The 17,430-nt window shown below is 39.4% G+C and overlaps 1 protein-coding gene across 1 annotated transcript in view; it reads left to right on the top strand.

Moving 5' to 3' along the window:
* The window catches only part of POLQ (DNA polymerase theta), a gene marked incomplete at both ends in the record, with an annotated part of 55,294 nt that overhangs the window by 34,747 nt on the left and 3,117 nt on the right, over nt 1-17,430 (top strand). The window contains 11 exons of the mRNA XM_079549345.1: nt 655-895; nt 1,934-2,127; nt 3,688-3,825; nt 5,204-5,378; nt 6,426-6,561; nt 8,867-8,985; nt 9,852-10,036; nt 10,392-10,503; nt 12,087-12,211; nt 13,655-13,808; nt 16,386-16,501. Of these exons, the coding sequence (XP_079405471.1) occupies nt 655-895; nt 1,934-2,127; nt 3,688-3,825; nt 5,204-5,378; nt 6,426-6,561; nt 8,867-8,985; nt 9,852-10,036; nt 10,392-10,503; nt 12,087-12,211; nt 13,655-13,808; nt 16,386-16,501 (1,695 nt within the window). The remainder of the gene's footprint in view (nt 1-654; nt 896-1,933; nt 2,128-3,687; nt 3,826-5,203; nt 5,379-6,425; nt 6,562-8,866; nt 8,986-9,851; nt 10,037-10,391; nt 10,504-12,086; nt 12,212-13,654; nt 13,809-16,385; nt 16,502-17,430) is intronic.

The following is a 17,430-nucleotide window of genomic DNA, read 5'->3' as shown; positions in this document are numbered from 1 at the left end:
ACACAGTCCACCATACATACACCCCCACACCTCCCACAGACCCCTACATATGTACGCATTTTTAATCTTCTGCTTGTATGTCAGAGACAACGTAAAAGAAATCTGTGCTTCATCCTGTTTTGACACAACAATTTGAAATATAGCTATGAGCAAAATTGCTTTGAAAACAGTGGGAGGCATGAGGCTTACTGAGAATAAAATTTGCCTCACAATATTCTTGCTGTTGGTGCTGATATGGAGAAAATAGAAGAGCTCAGCTTGGCTCATATATTCTAGATCAATAGCAAGTCCTGATTTTTACAAACTCAGTTTTCAGAGTAAACACATTTTGATCCTGGTTGTCATATTGAATCCTCTTTGTTTTAGGATGATATAAGTAAAACAATGAAGAATAGTACCCTTAGATGTTTTAAGTTGACAATAGGCAAGACTTTCAAATCTGTAGAATTAATTTTCAGTGAGAATAAAGCATGTAAGTGACATGACCTCTTAGAAGTTTTATCTGAAATCACGTAACTTTTTCACAAATTATTCCAGTCTGCCTGACAAATGAAGAATGATGTGCACTATAAACTTGCCTTAACCCCCAGTCAAGTATTAAGGTTGTATTATGATTAAAATGGAGAAAAAGTCTCATGGAAGTGTCTTTTTAAGGTTGCTTGTTGGCTGCTTGATTCTGGCTCAAAGGAACGTACCCTTCACAACATGGTAACTAACTTTCTACCCAATGAGCTACCTCTCCTGGAAGGGATAAGCACTGGCCAGGGGGTGCAGAGCCTGGGGCTTAGCTCCAGTGAAGATCATTCTGGGCGGTACAGAGCAGCAATAGAGTCTGTGCTCATCTTCAATGTCATGAACCAACTCCATAGTGAACTACAGAAGGAAAATCTGACAGGTAAATAGACCTCCTCCTCTTGAGGGCAGAGATAGGGTAGCTATACTACCACAAAGTAAGTGATCAGTGGAGAACAGAAGAGGTTTGGGACTTCTTATTCAAGTGTATTCTCTGGTAAAAATTGAATCTTTTAGAAGAAAAGAGGGAACTTTCTTTGGAAATACATCTGTTTTGCAAAAACAAATTAACCAGAGGAGAGTTTGGGAGTTCATTATAGGATTTAAGATGCTTTTTTTGTATCCCGAGTATCCATTGGTTCCATTGGCTGAGGAACCCATCTGGATTATAGTCTGTTTAAAATCTCTGAATCAAAAGGATCCTTACCTCCCAGGTGAGTACCTTGGCTACTCTGAGGGGTCTTTCTGTGTTTGTTCCCTCTGTACACAGCTCTGGTGAGGTCACATCTTAAGTACTGTGTTCAGTTTTGGGCCCCTTACTACAAAAAAGACACTGAGGTGCTGGAGTGCGTCCAGAGATGGGCAACAAAGCTGTGAGGGGTCTGAAGCAAAAGTCTTATGGAGAACAGCTGAGGGAAATGGGATTGTTCAGTCTGGAGAAGAGGAGGCTCAGAGGAGACCTAATTGCGCCCTATAATTACCTGAAAAGAGGTTGTGGGGATGTGGGGTCTAGGCTCTGATTGTGACAGCTAAACCTTAGAACATTTTTAAAAGATGTAGGTGGTGGAATGAAAGTGTATCCAGTTAGAAAGCTTTACATTAATCACATCCACGGTTCATAAAATGTTGATATCCAAGGAGATGTGTATTAGGAAAAAAACCACTTTTTTTGACAGAAGTTAACTTACCAACTTTTGATATAAATGATTTACTATGAAATATTCCAGAAACAGAAATATTTAAACTAGGTCTATTAAAAGGTTTCAGTGTGTCAGGACACTTGGGTTTTTTTAAATCCAAGGGTTCCCTGTTGCTTTTTTTTTTTTTTAATTTTTTTTAATTTTTTTTTTTAACAAATCTGTGACAGTTGATATGTTTTTAATGTTATAGCAGTTTTTCTTGACATTTGTTCTTATTCCAGATGTGTTTTCTAAAGTGGAGATGCCCAACCATTATTGCTTGGCTCTGCTGGAGCTGAATGGCATTGGTTTTAGCACAGCAGCGTATGAAACCCAGAAGCAGGTCATGCAAGCAAAGCTAACTGAGATTGAGACCAAGGCTTATCAACTGGCAGGCCATAGTTTCTCCTTGACCAGCCATGATGACATTGCAGAGGTATGTGAGAACTCGGATGGGAGGTGGAGTACTTTTCAGAAGATATCCTCAAGGTGTTTTAGCTTACACTGAATGAAAAACTCTCATGGGAAGACTCTGTATGAAGAAGGAACTCTGGTCAGAGTTTATTTGTCTGTGTTCATTATGAACTTGCTGCCTGCAAGGTGCTGTGCTTCTGCTTGATAGTGATCATTATGATTTCTGCTAAGTTCTGCAGAATGAAGGAGGTAGAAATGAAGTGGAAATGAACTTGTTGTCTTTTTAGGACCTGGCTCCTCATGAAACATGAGATTATCTGCCAGTCAAAAAGCTTTTGGATTATTTTGGGTTAATGGTGCAGGGCTAGAATAGCTTTGATGCAACAGCAGTATTTGACATACATTAGATGTGGTATCACATGATCTGAACAAGCTGGGATATTGCTTTTGTCTTTAACACAGACATGAAAGAGAAGATTGTTTTACAAGCTTAGAAAGAATTGCAATCTGTTTTTAAGAATCTGAACATTTGTTTATAGAACGGATTCCTTTTTAAAAAGCCTAAGAAACAGATTTGGATTTGAATTACTAATACTTTTATTTCTGAAGAACATTACTTTCTGTTTTTTATGTATGTTTCGTGTCATCCCAGGAATAGATTAGAAATGCTATGCATATATTTTCTTCAGATTAGTTCTGTTTGATACACTAATTTCTTTTTGAGGGGCTTGTTATGGAATTTGCAAACAGTGATCACTAAAGGAAGTTCCAGAAATATTTCACCCATGTTGCAAATGCAGAAGTTTTGTTTTGCAGTATTTGTGTGAGTTAGAACTCCTCAAATAATGCTCAACTCTGATTTTATTCTGCTTCATAGAAAAGGGGAAGAAATATTTCTCTGTTTTCTGCTTGTTTTTCATACAGAAATCTTGTTTGAAATCACATGAAGTATTTTTTTATAGTTTAGTGGAGCTTTACTCTTCTTATTTTGTGGCAGCAAAACTTTCGTGCTAAATAAACTTGTGATAGAGAAACTTCTATTCCCTTCTCCCAGCGGTGAAATTAAATGCAATACCTGTAAAACAGTGTATAATGCTGCATAGAATGGAAAGTGAAGAACTGCTTTGTATCAGTCAAGTACTGAGCATGTATTTCATTTTCCAGATTTTGGCAATTTGTTAGAAAAACTAATGTTCTGTGGCCACCTCCTTCAGTGCCAGTGTTGTTATGCTGAAGCCTGTTCTCCACTAACACTGCTTTTCTTCACTAATGTTCTTCCCATTTTTAGACTTCTTAATTCCATGTTTTATAACAGTAAACTCACTTAATGGATGGAGTTAATTACCTTTCCTGAAAACATACATCTGAACTCAAACTTACAGTACTTAGAAAATGATATTTTAGATTGCATTTTGTAGTTAATTAAAATAAGGAGAGATGACTTTGATAGCATAGATCTTTAATCAGCTTTTTAATTACTTGGGGCTTTCCTGCTATCCTCTGGCTGTAATAAGCTGTTCAAGTGCTGCATTCTCCTAGGAGTAGCGTGCAGAAACTGATCTGAGATGCTGGCCTTTTTCAGGTTTTGTTCCTAGAGTTGAAGTTGCCACAAAATGGAGATATGAAAGCTCAAGGGAACAAGAAAACTCTGGGTTACACCAGAAGAACAACTATTAAAGGAAACCGGGTTAGGTTGAGCAAGCAGTTCAGTACGACCAAGGTCAGTAAAGTCTGGTTCTAATCTGAAATTGTCTGAAAAATTCTTACTTCACACATGTACTGTTGGAATTAGATATGTTGATTTAGACAAAAGTAAACTTTTTCTTGCCTTTTATTCCTCCAGTTACCACTGGAAATTTAAATTTGGCTTCTCATTTAGCAGAGCTGTTAACTCCTCCTAATCTTCTAAAGCCCAATTTTAGTGAGGACCTAATAGTTTCAATGAGAATAGTCAGGCAGAATTTGAATCAAGAGCAAAATAGTTAATAATTTTGTAAAGCCAATAGTAAAAGTGTCTTTCAGCATAAGCTTGAAAGGCACTTAAATATCACAGTGATTAAATACAGTATCTTCCCTACCAGCTAGTGCCCAGTCTATATTTGGTGCTTCACAGAATTTGTCTTCAGAATGGTTGATGTTATGGCATGTTGAATTTAGTAGTTCAAAAGCTTGTATGTATGTGAAGGTGATCAGCATGCTGAGCAGGTGCTAGACACTGTGCAGCTGCTAGACACTGTGCAGCTGCGATAATATCAACTTCTGCAGGCTAATAGGTGCTCTTGTCAGACAAGTGATGCAGGCTAGCACCTATGTTCCCCGTTTTCAGTACTCATTAACGTGTTGTTGTGTCCCCTTGTTCAGTGTAGTCAGTGACTGGAAAGCAAATATTTAAATCTTTAAAGATCTTTAAAACTTAAGTAGCAGTGAAGAATTAAGTATTCTCGTGGTGGAAGAACCGAGAAGCAAAAGCACAGTGAGGATTCCCTCCTTTTGTGATGTAAAAGGCAGAGGCAATAACAGCCTGCTGCATATAAAAAATGCTGTACTGGAGAAATATTTGCATGACATTATCTTTTGATTTTAGTCCCTTCATTGCTAGTGATGAACTTTTCCTTTCAAGGAGCATGGTCAAGAGCTTCATTGTGTTCCTAGCATGAAAATAGGAAGCAATCATAGAATGCATTGAGTTGGAAGGGACCTTTAAAGTCATCTAGTTCCAAAACCTGCCATGGGCAAGCCTGCCCACCTCCAACACGGAGGTAAATACACAAGTTAATGGAAGAGAATCATTAACACTATGCAAGAGGAGGCAACATAGAGGACTCATGGCAAGCGATGCTTTTTTGCTCATTTCAGGTGCAGACCAATAATGGTGGATGTAAGAAGTCCAAAGAGACGTCATTGCCTTGCTTGTGTCTTATGGTGTTTTCATTATTCTGATGTAGACAGTATAAGTAGAAGAGATATCCATTTGATTTACAGTCAGTGACACTGGAAGCTCACTGATGGAGATACTTCTTCCCACAAAGCTGCAAGACAAAGCTTTATTAATAAAGCTTTTAAGGCAATTAATTACAACTGTGTTTCTCTCCACTAAGGATGTTTTGGAGAAATTAAAGACACTTCACCCGTTGCCAGGGCTCATACTGGAATGGAGAAGAATCAACAATGCCATTTCTAAAGTAGTGTTTCCACTACAGAGGGAAAAACGATTCAATTCTGCTCTAGGAATGGAAAGGATATATCCAGTGTCACAAACTCACACAGCTACAGGTAAAGAAATGTCTGCAAAATCCTTCCTTGTTATTGAATTTTGACAGCTTTTCTGTGGGGAAAAGAGTAAAGAAATCAAGCCTATGCTTTCTTTCAAACCAAATGAGAATACGTAAATATCTGTTTCACGTTAATCTGTCCTGTAAGTCAGAATGTGTTAAAATATGAGGTTAACTCCAAAAGTAACACCTCCTGTTTTATTATGTTGGCCCACAATGTCAGAGTTGGATGTTGGCAGTATGGCAGTAGAGGCTGAACCTTCCCACCAATATTCCATTACATGTTGTTGCTGCATGACAGATGGCAGCAGAGGGGCAGTCTGATGAAATGGCAACTGACATGGAAGCATGTATGAAGCAAGGGTATGTAACATGAGTCCTCCGTATGGAAAAAAATGGCATCCATCGACATTCATTGATGTTTGCTGAATGTTTATGGAGACCAAACAGTGGGTGTGAGCACAGGGAGGAAGTGGGTAGTGCATTTCAGCAGTGGCAACAGTGACAGTAAGTCACCTCTGTTGGTGCAGATTTTTACAAGCATGGTATGCAGGCTCTTGTTCATTCATAATAAAAATACATAGCTAATTATGGTTACTATGTTGAAAAATAGTGTTGTAGCTGAGAATTTTCTCTACCAAATAGTGTTAATGCACTCTTTGCATCTGTTGTAGTTTCCATGAAAATAAATAGGAGGCATTATTTTTGGAGAGACCTACATAGATGTATTTGTCCTGTGAGAAGTATAATTTATTTCTTGCTTATTATCTTGCAAATCTCTGACCCCAGAACAGATTCTGAATCTTGGAATTTCCTGTTAGCTATAAGAAAATGTTGCACAGGAACCAGCTTAATTAGCATGAGCTCATTAATCATAAATTATTTTTCTTTTTCTTCAGTTTTCTTTTTTATTTTTTTCTTTTCCCCAAAACACTTGGCAATTGTGTTTTGCACTACAATGCAAAACCAGTTGGAGAGATTGGTGTGTTCCCAATTGGAGAGCTTCTTTTTGGACTCTTATTTAATTATACCTCATCTTCCTTCTCAGGTCGAGTAAGTTTTGCAGAGCCAAATATCCAGAATGTGCCAAGAGATTTTGAGATTGAAATGCCGATTGTAGTTGAAGAAAGCCCACCCTTCAGAACCCATAGAGGTGTTTATTCTTGTGCTGTTTCCAGGGTCAGGTAAGGAGGATCTTCGCAAAGTTTGTGTTTACTCCCCTGATCCAAATGTGGTTGAGTTGTGATTTATTTTTTTTTTCTGTCTTTGCCTGTGGCTGCTGTCATTGTCAATGTGACTAATTTCTCAGTGTTTCCCTTACACTTTCAGGGGAATAAATACCAAAAATGCTTGATTCAGAAGTATAAATAAGAAAAAAATCAGTGACATGTGAAAGATATAATAATACTGATAGCACGTGGCCTCATGTAGTTACTTTTTATAGTCATTTATGAATCTCAGCAGCAATCAGACTAGTGTTATACGCGCTACTGTTGGATGGAAAGTGTGAGTCTGAAAAGTAACTAACTGGTTAGGATCTGTTTTAACTTTCTAAAAGCTGTGCTGAAGAGGGGTGGGATATTGTGGAAGAAGAAGAAGAGAGGTCAACCATTTTATGCTGTACATCTCCCTGTGTCAGGGAACACGGATATACGTTTTTGTTCTTCGTTAGTAATTTCATGTGTGATAAAGATATCAGCCTTCAAAAGCACCTAGGCTGCAAAGCAAGATTTCTGCATCTATTTTTTAATCTAAGAACCCTATTCACTGGCATATAATGATGTCAAAATTAGAAGTGTGTGTAAGTCTAGTGAGTAGCAAAGTTCACTTTTGGCAGCCAGCTAGTGAGCCCAGAGACCTCATACTTGGTGGTGAGATTCTGTCCTTTCAGTTTCTTTTCTTCTTCCACTCAGATTCTTGTCATATATACGTCACCTGAGTGACTTTTATCATCTTTGTCGCACAGAAAGATGTGAGAATTTTCAGAAATTTTCTGCCTCTTCTCTCTTTTTTTTCTTACCATGTGTATTATATCCTTATGCCTTGAGTAGGTCAGAGGAAGAGAGCCCAGAAGTAACAGAATCTTCACAATGCCTCTTCTCTAGAAAAGGAACCAGACCAAGCCATGGAGGCAGAAGCATTGTCTTGACAAACAGCACTGGCGGTGCTTGGGCTTGCAGCAGCTTAGCTGGACAGTTGTAGAGGGGGCTGGGTTCTGTAGAGAAGCAGATCATTGAAGGAATGGAGTCCTTGCTAAACTTTCAGAAAGGCCTGCTTTTTAGGCAAGTTTCTACATTCCTTAATTAAGTCACTGTGTTGGGAAGGTGCACAATCACAGACTGCTGGCACAAAAGAGATTGTCTTGTAGTCCAAATATGATAGGCCTCCTGAACTTGAGTCCAAACTGTCTGTAATTACTGTGCTTGGTTCTCTCTTTCATCTTGCTCTAAGAATCTTCTGACCAAAGGAATATAACGAAATTAGATAGTGATAAAAACCATTATTCATTTAAAGAAGTTGGGAACTTCCATTCAACAGCATCATACAACCTGATTTTTATGCAGTCCTTCATCTTGATCCCTACCATCTCTGAAAAGATTAGGAATAAGAAGAAAAGGGAGTGCCCAAAGGAAGAGCAGATGATGTCTTCCACACTTTGCTCTCCTGGAATTAGCTAGGATCTCACAGTCCCTAACCCAAGTTTCAAAGGTTAATTAAGGGCTTTGACTGGACTTCTAGTGTAGAACACAATCAACTGGCTGGCAGGCTGGTGACTGATGGAAGAAGAGTCACAGTTGTGCACTCTAAATGTCACAGTTGTGTTTAGTTGCTGCACTGATGGATACAATTCCATCTGCAGCTGCAGATAGGCAGGACTTTGGAACAAGGAGACGCAAATCTTGAGAGAAAGAAAATAAGGTTGCCTTGGGATCCATGTATTGTTCAGTCCTTAGCGAGGAAATGTACTGTATGTCATAAGCATGTCATCTGCAACTTCAGCTCTATTTTTAAAGGCCTATGTCTGTGTGCACTCATACGCTCATGGTGCTAGGGTGGGGGAGTTCTTTCTTTATCAACAACTGGGTAGTGTAGATGTTCCACTTGAGAGACCAGTACTAATAAAAGACCTGACACTCGGGCTGGAGTACTGAATTTCCAAGATTCCTGTAGAGCTTCTTTGCTTGGTTTCTGGAATGCATTTATCACAGATCTGGAACTTTTAATCTTCCCTGTTTTGGAGTGGAATCATCCAATTTCTGAACCGAACTCTGAATGTAATAGGAATAATTGCCTCTAAATCTGCTCTGCAAATCCATTCAGTTGTGCATATGGCCTCTGGCTAATTCTCCCACAGTCAGTTTTTTTTATGGATTGGGGAATAGAAGTTACTGTCTTGTTTGCGTGCATGTTGTCTTTGTGGCAAAAATGATTATGCATCTTTTAGTGTTTTAGAAATTGGTGAAGAAAAGTGATTCTTTGTCTCCGCAGAGGTAGAAAGCATTCCAGTGTTTTGCCTAATGGTGTAAATACTTGGGCTGAAGACAGAGCTGAAGGAAGAGGAATCCTGTTTTCTGTTAGCATGCGGCATGCCTTTGTTCCCTTCCCAGGTAACACTCAGATCCCTCTCTGTGCAAGCTATTTGTTAAGAATGTAATTAACAAAAACATCCTAGATCTGATGAAGAGTTAAGAAATGCTGACAGTACATATCTGAGTAGCCTCCTTGGGAAACAAATGCAGTTGGTAGCATGGTCTCAAAATTACTCACAGGAAGGCTGTAAAGGAGAATATTTCAACTCAGTAAAATATTCTAATGTTATAAATCAAATGTTCACACCTTCATTCTCTCTTTAAGAATACATATTTTGTGAGGAGTTATATTTGCAGAGCTTTTAATACACAAATTGCGCTCTGTCTATAGAGCTCTTAATACACACTGTATCTAGCATTCTGTATTCTAATGCCTGTTTTCACACTGCTCTGGCTCAATATAAGCCTGCTGGTCTGGTCTCTGTGTTGGGCATTCCCATCAGGTGCTAGATTTGTACACAAGCACCTGGACAGATAACTGTCTGGGTACATTTGATGTATTTTAGATGTTATTAGGTTTGGTTTTATTTCTACTGTTGACAGGTAGAACTTTTACCAGGTGCAAAAGTGATTCCTGAAAGTATTCACAAAAAAACAGAGTCTGAAGTTGCATAGAAACAGCTGCATATAACTTCCACTGCAGAAGGTGCAACTACCTAAGAAGCATCAGTCCTTTTCACTGTGGTTAGCCTCTGTGAGATAAGCTGCAAATGAAAGAAAGTTCTGTGGTTTAGTAGCATGTGCCCACACGGACATAAATTATGTCAACAGTCAAGAAGATGCAATTCAAACCTTCTTTTTCTCAGGAGATGGAGAGTTGTGTGGTTGGAATGTTGTTGGAGTAATATATAAAATAATGACTTGTCCTAATTTGTTGACTTCAGGTGGTTTTATCTTGGCTGCTGATTATTGTCAGCTTGAATTGAGGATCCTTGCACATTTGTCTCGTGACTGTCAACTCATTGAAGCCTTGAACAGGGGTACCGACGTCTTTAAGAGCATCGCAGCAGAATGGAAGATGATTGATTCTGAAGCTGTTGGAGACAGCACCAGGCAACAAGCTAAGCAGGTGTATTTCAGGAAAAAAAAAAAAAAAGATCAGCTTTCTGGGCAGAAAGGTTTGGTGTTCAAAACATTGGGAGTTACAGGAACGTCATTTGCAGTTTGAGTTTGGCTGTGACTGTTCAGTAATTGCTTTCTAAGTCCTCCTGCTTTCAGTAAGTTTCAGCTGGAGCTTCTGAGTTTTAGTGGATAAGAGTGGAGAAATGGAGAATAAATGGCTGCACTTAGAGGTCATCTCTGTTCCTGAATCCTTGCCCTTGTTACAATACACTTGCCTTCCAGTGAATCGCATTTTGTTTTGGCTTGTTCTTCTCTGCATGGCTCACCACATTATTATGGTTCTTTGCCCTGTCCTCTGGCAGATTTGCTATGGAATCATCTATGGAATAGGAGCAAAATCTTTAGGTGAGCAGATGGGCATTGATGACAATGAAGCTGCCAATTACATCGAATCCTTCAAATCAAGATACACAGGTTAGGATAAGACTATTTGGGAGCTCTTTTGTTGTTGTTGTTGTTGTTGTTGTTGTTGTTGTTGTTGTTGTTGTTTTTCTATTTCTAAATTCCCTTCACTCCATGTCTCTTCAAATCCTGAATTCATCTTTGCTCTCTCACTCCTCCAATTTTTTTTTGAAAAAGCTTTTCATTTTGCAGAAGTCCTGTCTATGAACAGACCAGTTTGGTACTCCATAACGTTTTACTCTACTCTCATATTGTATTTGTCCTGAGAGCACCACTGTCTGGTTATTACATTTATCAGCCCCGGGGATTAATTTTAAAGGTCTCAACTTTATGAATAAGAAATACTCTTTTCTTTATTAAAACATACAGTTTTAAGGGATGTGTAATGGATTTCAGATCACATTTATAATTTTTAAATGTAAATAGTAGTCTCTTCTATTTTTGTCTTCTGATTTCTTTGAACTTTTAGCTGTTGTGCTTGTAACCATTACATTCTTATGCAGTTGTTCAGAGTAGTTGTTCCATACTTAGAAATGGAGCAATGTCTTTTTACGAAGCAGCACATAAATTTTTAGGAAAGCTATAGAAAGAATAGGGCTACAATCAGAAAATGAATGCAGGGCAAATGGGAGGAACTATCTCTAATCGTAAAACTTAGAAATGAACAAGTAAGGTATATTTTCAAGGTTTGGGGTTTGTTTCTTTAGGAGACAAATGCTGAGTCTGTTTAGTCTTCAGTAATTTCTGGATAGTCTGTCCTTCAAAGACTGTTAGAAATGACTTCCCGTGTCCTTCCCTTCCCAATGTACGTGCAATTGCAACGTACAAACACCATATATTGTAATTTCAATTCCTATGAATTTTCACTTCTGTATATCGCTGTTGCTAAATTACGTACCTAATGGATTGGCTACTGCTGCCAGTCTTGATCTTGAACAGCTCCTTTTATGCTTTGTATTTTGAAAACCTTGAAAAGTAATTGAAGTTAACTTTTTCCAGTTCAGTGCAGTTGTTACTTGAACTTGCAGTGAAAGGGGCTCTTCTGTGTCTCATCTTTCTTTGACCTAAATTTATTTTTAACACCTTTGATGGATTGACTCCTTCCTTTGCAGAGCACAGGTGGGTGAGCTTTTCATCCTAGAATCTGAAGTGACAGTCTGAAGTAAGCCAACCTGAGTCATCAAGAGCTCTGACTTCTGCTTTCAACTTGCCCTCTTTCTGCTGCTTATCTTTCCAATGTTGCTCCAGGTCCTGACCTCTCCATTACCAATAGTGTGTACATGATCCTCTGTGTCTGGCCACCGTACAGAAATTACTTCCTACCTCCTTAGGCACAGCCAGATATCCCGGCACTATGCCTTCTTTTATACCTCATAAGCATTTATAAGTTTCCCAGCAGAGCTTGAGAATAGGCTGAATAAGTGATCGTGTGCTTTGTCTCCTTCACTGACAGGGTCTAAAGGAAATGGAAAATGTGTGGTTTGAGTTTCCCAGACAGTCTTTATTTACACCAGTGAGGAATCAGTGTAAAGCATCAATTGTCTTAGTCAAGTTAATCAACTTGTCTTAATGAAAACTTTCTCTTCCTTTTACAGGTATTCAGAAATTCTTGCAGGAAACAGTAAGGAACTGCAGAAGAGATGGGTATGTGCAGACCATACTGGGAAGACGGAGATACCTGCCAGCTATCAGAGATTCAAATCCCTACAGTAAAGCTCATGTAAGTTGGGTGCAGTACTTTCTCCTTTTTTGGTTAAATTCCTCCAGATTATCCATAGCTGTGTTCTAAAGGGTCTGTGAGCCATTTTGGTTGCAACTTCCCCTTGTCACTTACTTCATTGTTCCCCCAGTTCTTCTGCAAATAACAAAGCTTTTGTCATGATCTGTTTGACGTAAGTCTTGTGTTACTGGGTGTGCAGCTGTCATCACTGTGTCTCACTTCAGAACTCCCACGTTGGAAATGGAGTGAGTAATTTATTGATATAAGTGGACATGATTTTAAAAAGCCTCCACATTGTGATGCATTTTAACTCTTCAGGCTGTGCTGTTCCCACTCAGCAGTCTTTGCGTATTTACATGCTTTCATCAGTTGAAGAAAGGGTATTAAAAGTCCTACATTTTGGGGTATTTGTTCCTTTTATTATGTACTCTCAAAGGAAAATTGCCCTGATTTGTTAGATAAATATTTACTTGTATATGCCTACATATTGGTGTTATTTTTTTCAAGGTCATTTTGGACACGTCTGTCATAGGCTCTGTACTTCAGTAAGAGTGATTGATTTGACTTCCTGGAGAGGTGTTGGCATTTCAGTGGGGAGGAAGCATTGCACTTCTCAGTAGGAAGCTGAGTCAGGTTGTGTGGAATTAAAGATTTGAGTGGAACAAGAACAGGGTGTGGGAGTTCGTACTTTAGGTAGTTGAAAGTGAAACCTGGAGATGTTTAAAACTTTTATTTGAGATTATTTGGCTATTTAAACTGAAGGGATCTTCAGTGGGAAGCTTTGTGGATGTACTCTCTGTTGAACTTTGATTTATTCTTTCAAATCTTACTAAAGATCAATTAATGCGTTATCTTCCCTTTTATTTCAGCTTCCTCATTACTTTTTGACACATCTCAGTTCGAAGCTGAGAGACAGAGAAGAATTTACAAATACACTTTTCTTGTCGAAGGAGGGGACTGGTGGAGTTTCCTTGTGTGGAAAACCTGCCATTGTATGATAGTGCAGTTTGGTGTGGTTTTGCACAGCTGTGATGGGGCAGTTAGGGGCTAGTGTAGTAAAACTGATCATTATCCATTCCTGATAAATAGTTTTGATAGATAGTTTTGAAGATAGGCGTGGTGCTTCGATTATCTGGGAGACTTTCTGGCTCTTATGAAAGCTCATAACCATGTGTACTATCGTTCTCCCTGTCGTGGTATGTGACTTTTCAGGTTATTGCCCCTGATACCAGCAATGCATTTTAAATGTGTGTATATACTGCTCTTCTCAGTCAGCTGGAGAAGTACTGTGCAGGAAGTTAGTTTATAACGTCTCAGGTAGGTATACTGAACTCTGGAGGTTTTACTGTGCCTGGACTTGGCCATACACTTATTATTTTTTAATGAAGTACATGTGGCATTTATTTTTTTGGGTGGGTTTTGAGAAAAAGTATTTTTGTTTAGGCAGAGCGCCAGGCTGTGAACACAACTGTTCAGGGATCTGCTGCTGACATTGTCAAAACAGCCACTGTGAACATTCAGAGACGTTTGGAAGCTCTCTCTTCTGTGACCAAGTCCCATGGACATCGGGAGAACTCATTCCAAAGAGATAAGACAGGTATACGCACCTCTTCCTTGCACTCTGAAGTAAAACTTCTCTGATAGTAATGAGAAAAAAAAAAAAGTGTCTGTAAAATCTTTGGGGCTTTGTCTTAGGGGGGACACAAATTTTATTTCCTGACAGTAATACGAATGTGCTTAACAGGCAAAGGAGTTGTAAGGAATGAGAGAGAATGTCTGTTCAACAGACATAGTAAAGAAAATGCTGTGATTATATTAGAAACTCTATTTTGCCTCAAAGTAGATGTTGCAAATTCTGTTGCTGTTACAGATTTGTTGAAAAGTAGGAAGAAGAGACTGAGCAGATACACAGGCTTCAAAAGCTGTGAAAAGATAGAGTGAAATAACTTCTAGTTCCACAAATATGTATATATATACTTCATTAATTAGAATTAAGTTCAGAATTTGCTGACCTTTGATGTATAGAGGCTCCACGATGGTGGTACAATGAAGCAATTATCAGCATAAATTTCTTCTGGCTGCAGATAGCAAAGCTATGCTGGGGTACCCATTCCCAGAGAAGTGCTATGAGGACATCCTGTGTATAATGTAGACAGCGTTTTGTTCATCAATCATATATTTTTAGAAAGAAATAAGGGACAGAATGCTGTGTTTCATCGATAGCTCTGTGCTTCAGCCTGAAGCGTGAAGCTGTCTTAATGCGAATAATGATTTTTGAACATGAGAAGGAAAACAAAATAATTAATTCTCAAATCTCTCAAAATCTCAAGGAGTTTGTTTTAGGGAGGCAAATTTCAGAGGTTTGCTATGGACAGTTGGCATGCATCTACAGCAACTTACCTCTCCAGAGGCAGAAGCTTTGGTCTTTGGTCACCAAGGAGAATAAGTAGGAGGGAGAGTAGATTCCTTTGAGACAGTTTTTGCTTCTTAATAACACAAGCTACTTCAAGAACTTGAAAGAATTCCCTTTGAGCAAGTTGTAGGTGCCTCTCCCTTCAGAGATGCACGCAGTGTCATGTGGCTTCTTGAAGCAGCTGTGTTGAGTGTGAGGTTTATGTGAGGAACAAGCAGTGAAACCCTTAATGCAGTTGTGAGCTCCAGTCCTCCTTTAGCTAACCTGCAAAACAAATAACTTTTGAGTGTGTGTTAGGATTTTTGTTTGTATGCATTCAACTTTTGCCATGGAACTGTTACCTGTGGCGAGTAAGGATCATAGAATGGCTTGGATTGGAAGGGACCCCAAGGATCATCAAATTCTGACCCTCCCCCTCCACAGGCAGGGCCAACAGTCTCCAGATCTGGTACCAGATCAGGTTTCCCAGGGCCCCATTCAACTCGGCATGGAGCATCCATAGCCTCCCCGAGCAGCCCGTTCCAGCACCTCACCACTCTGTGAAGAATTTCCCCCTGATATCTAATCTAAACCTTGAGCTTAAAACTATTCCCCATTCGGTATCTGAGTAAAAAAAATTGATTCCCCTCCTTTTAATCTCCTGTTACATACTGGAAGGCTGCAATGAGGTCTCTGACTAAGCCTGGTGAAGCTCCCTCAGCCTGTCTTTGCAGGAGAGGTGCTCCAGCCCTCTGATCATCCTTGTGGCTCTTCTCTGGACCCTCTCCAACAGCTCCACATCTTTCCTGTGCTGGGGGTCCCAGACCTCTATGCAGTACTCCAGATGAGGCCTCACAAGGGCAGAGGGACAAGCACCTCTCTATCCCTGCTGGCTACTCCTTTTCTGGTGAAGCCCAGGATACTGTTGGCCTTCCAAGCTGCTGGCTCACGTTCAGTTTTTCATTCACCAGAACCCCCAAGTCCTTCTCTGCAGGGCTATTCTCAAGGAGTTCTCCCAGTCTGAATACATATCTGGAATTACTCCGACTGAAGAACCTTGTACTTTGCTATGTTGAACCTCATTTGGTTCGCATGGGCCCACCTTTTGAGTTGGCTGAGGTCCCTCTGAATGGCATCCCTTCCTTCTAACCACACCACTCAGCTTCTTGTCACTGGCAAACTTGCTGAGGGTGCTCTTGAACCCGTAAAGCGCCCATGAGGTCCTTGAGGATGATATTTTTTTTTTTTTGGTCAGCTGTTTACCGGCTAATTCAAAAAATGCTTTTTAATTTTTATTATCATTTTTAATCAGAAGTAGTAGTTACTGTTTCAGATAATTGCATTTAGGTGGAGATTACTGTGTTTTTAAACTAGCCATTAACATTATTTTGGGAGAAACCAGGATCCTAATTCATTGTCAGAGAGAACATTATAGACAACTTCTGATTAAACTCAGCATGATTTTGTTTAAAATTTACTTTTAAAGCAGATGGTTCAGGAGACACAACTGTCTCTTGTTTCTGTTCTGATTCACATCTTTGCAAATTAAGGCTGAAATGTTTGTATTTAAAATGCTTTTCGTTTTACATTTTTTTTTTGCCTCAGTAGGTAAACAAATATTGACAGGATAGAAAAGTTTTCTGGTTTTATCCATTGCCATGGGATTTTTCATTTTCATTGTATTCTTTTTCATAGCATTAGGAATGTGTGAAGGTTTTTTTGGTTGCAAAACCATGCTTCTGTTTGGTGGTATCTAACAAACTGTGCTCTTCACCTATGTAGGAAGGCTGTCAAGGAAGAGAAACAGAGAGATGTTGCATCCCATCAGTGGAGGTTTCTTTATCCTTCAGCTCCATGATGAGCTCCTCTATGAAGTTGCAGAAGATGATGTGATCCAGGTAGGGCTGTGCAGTTGATTTTTTAGCTATCTACAGCATTAGGATGTTTATACAAGCCTTAATTAAGATGGATCTTCTCTTGATGTGTGCTAAAGGGCCTGTGAAAGAAATATTAAATTGGTTGAAAAATTACATTTATATTCTTGATTCCTTTACTTTCAGACTTGAACCATCCCTGTGACTGAAGTTCATAGCTTCTTTTCCAGTGCCTGTTGGAGCAGTTCTTCCAGTTTCTCCTCAAGACATGAGTGAAATAGCTTAGTACTATTGATAGCTGCAGGGGAAAGTATTTATCATTTGGAAATTCCTAAGTTTGCATGTATTTTTGCCTCTTTATCTTTATTCTCTTCTGCTGCCTAACTCAGTGCATGTAGTACATACCACTGTAGTTGGATCCTATGTAGGGAAAGGAGATGTCTGCATTTGGTACTCTTTCCTCATCCCTGCATACCCATCTTTCTGGCAATGTTGTTAGGGGTAGCAGTATGGTAGATACAACGAATGTGCTGCATGGATTTAAGGTACTTTTCATGTGCATAAATGTTTGTGTATGCTCTTCTCCTGCTCAGGAGCTCCTGTGCCTCTGCATTCTGGTGTTTGACAGCTCTCAGCAGTAAGCCTCTCAGCTGCGTGCTGGCAGCAAAGTGTTTGCCCAACTACTGAGCACAAATCCAGGAAGGCTCCCAGGATGTGCTCCTGCATCTTTGGGGTGTCCTCCTGTTTAAGTTCTGCCCACACGCATTCCAAACAACAGAAGACCACGTCCCAGTAGCAAGCAGAGACAGCAGCAGTGATGAATCTGAGCAATATTTTTCAAATTTCTTAAAACAAAATGTTTAATATTATTCTTTTGAATCCCAGATTCTGTTTGTTTTACCAGCTCTAATCAGACATCTGCTTCTTCAGTCCAGGCAGGAGGTCACAGATAT

Source organism: Tetrao urogallus, assembly GCF_951394365.1.
Source record: "Tetrao urogallus genome assembly, chromosome: 1".
Taxonomy (NCBI): Eukaryota; Metazoa; Chordata; class Aves; order Galliformes; family Phasianidae; genus Tetrao; species Tetrao urogallus.
This window is presented reverse-complemented; position numbering and strand designations above follow the sequence as displayed.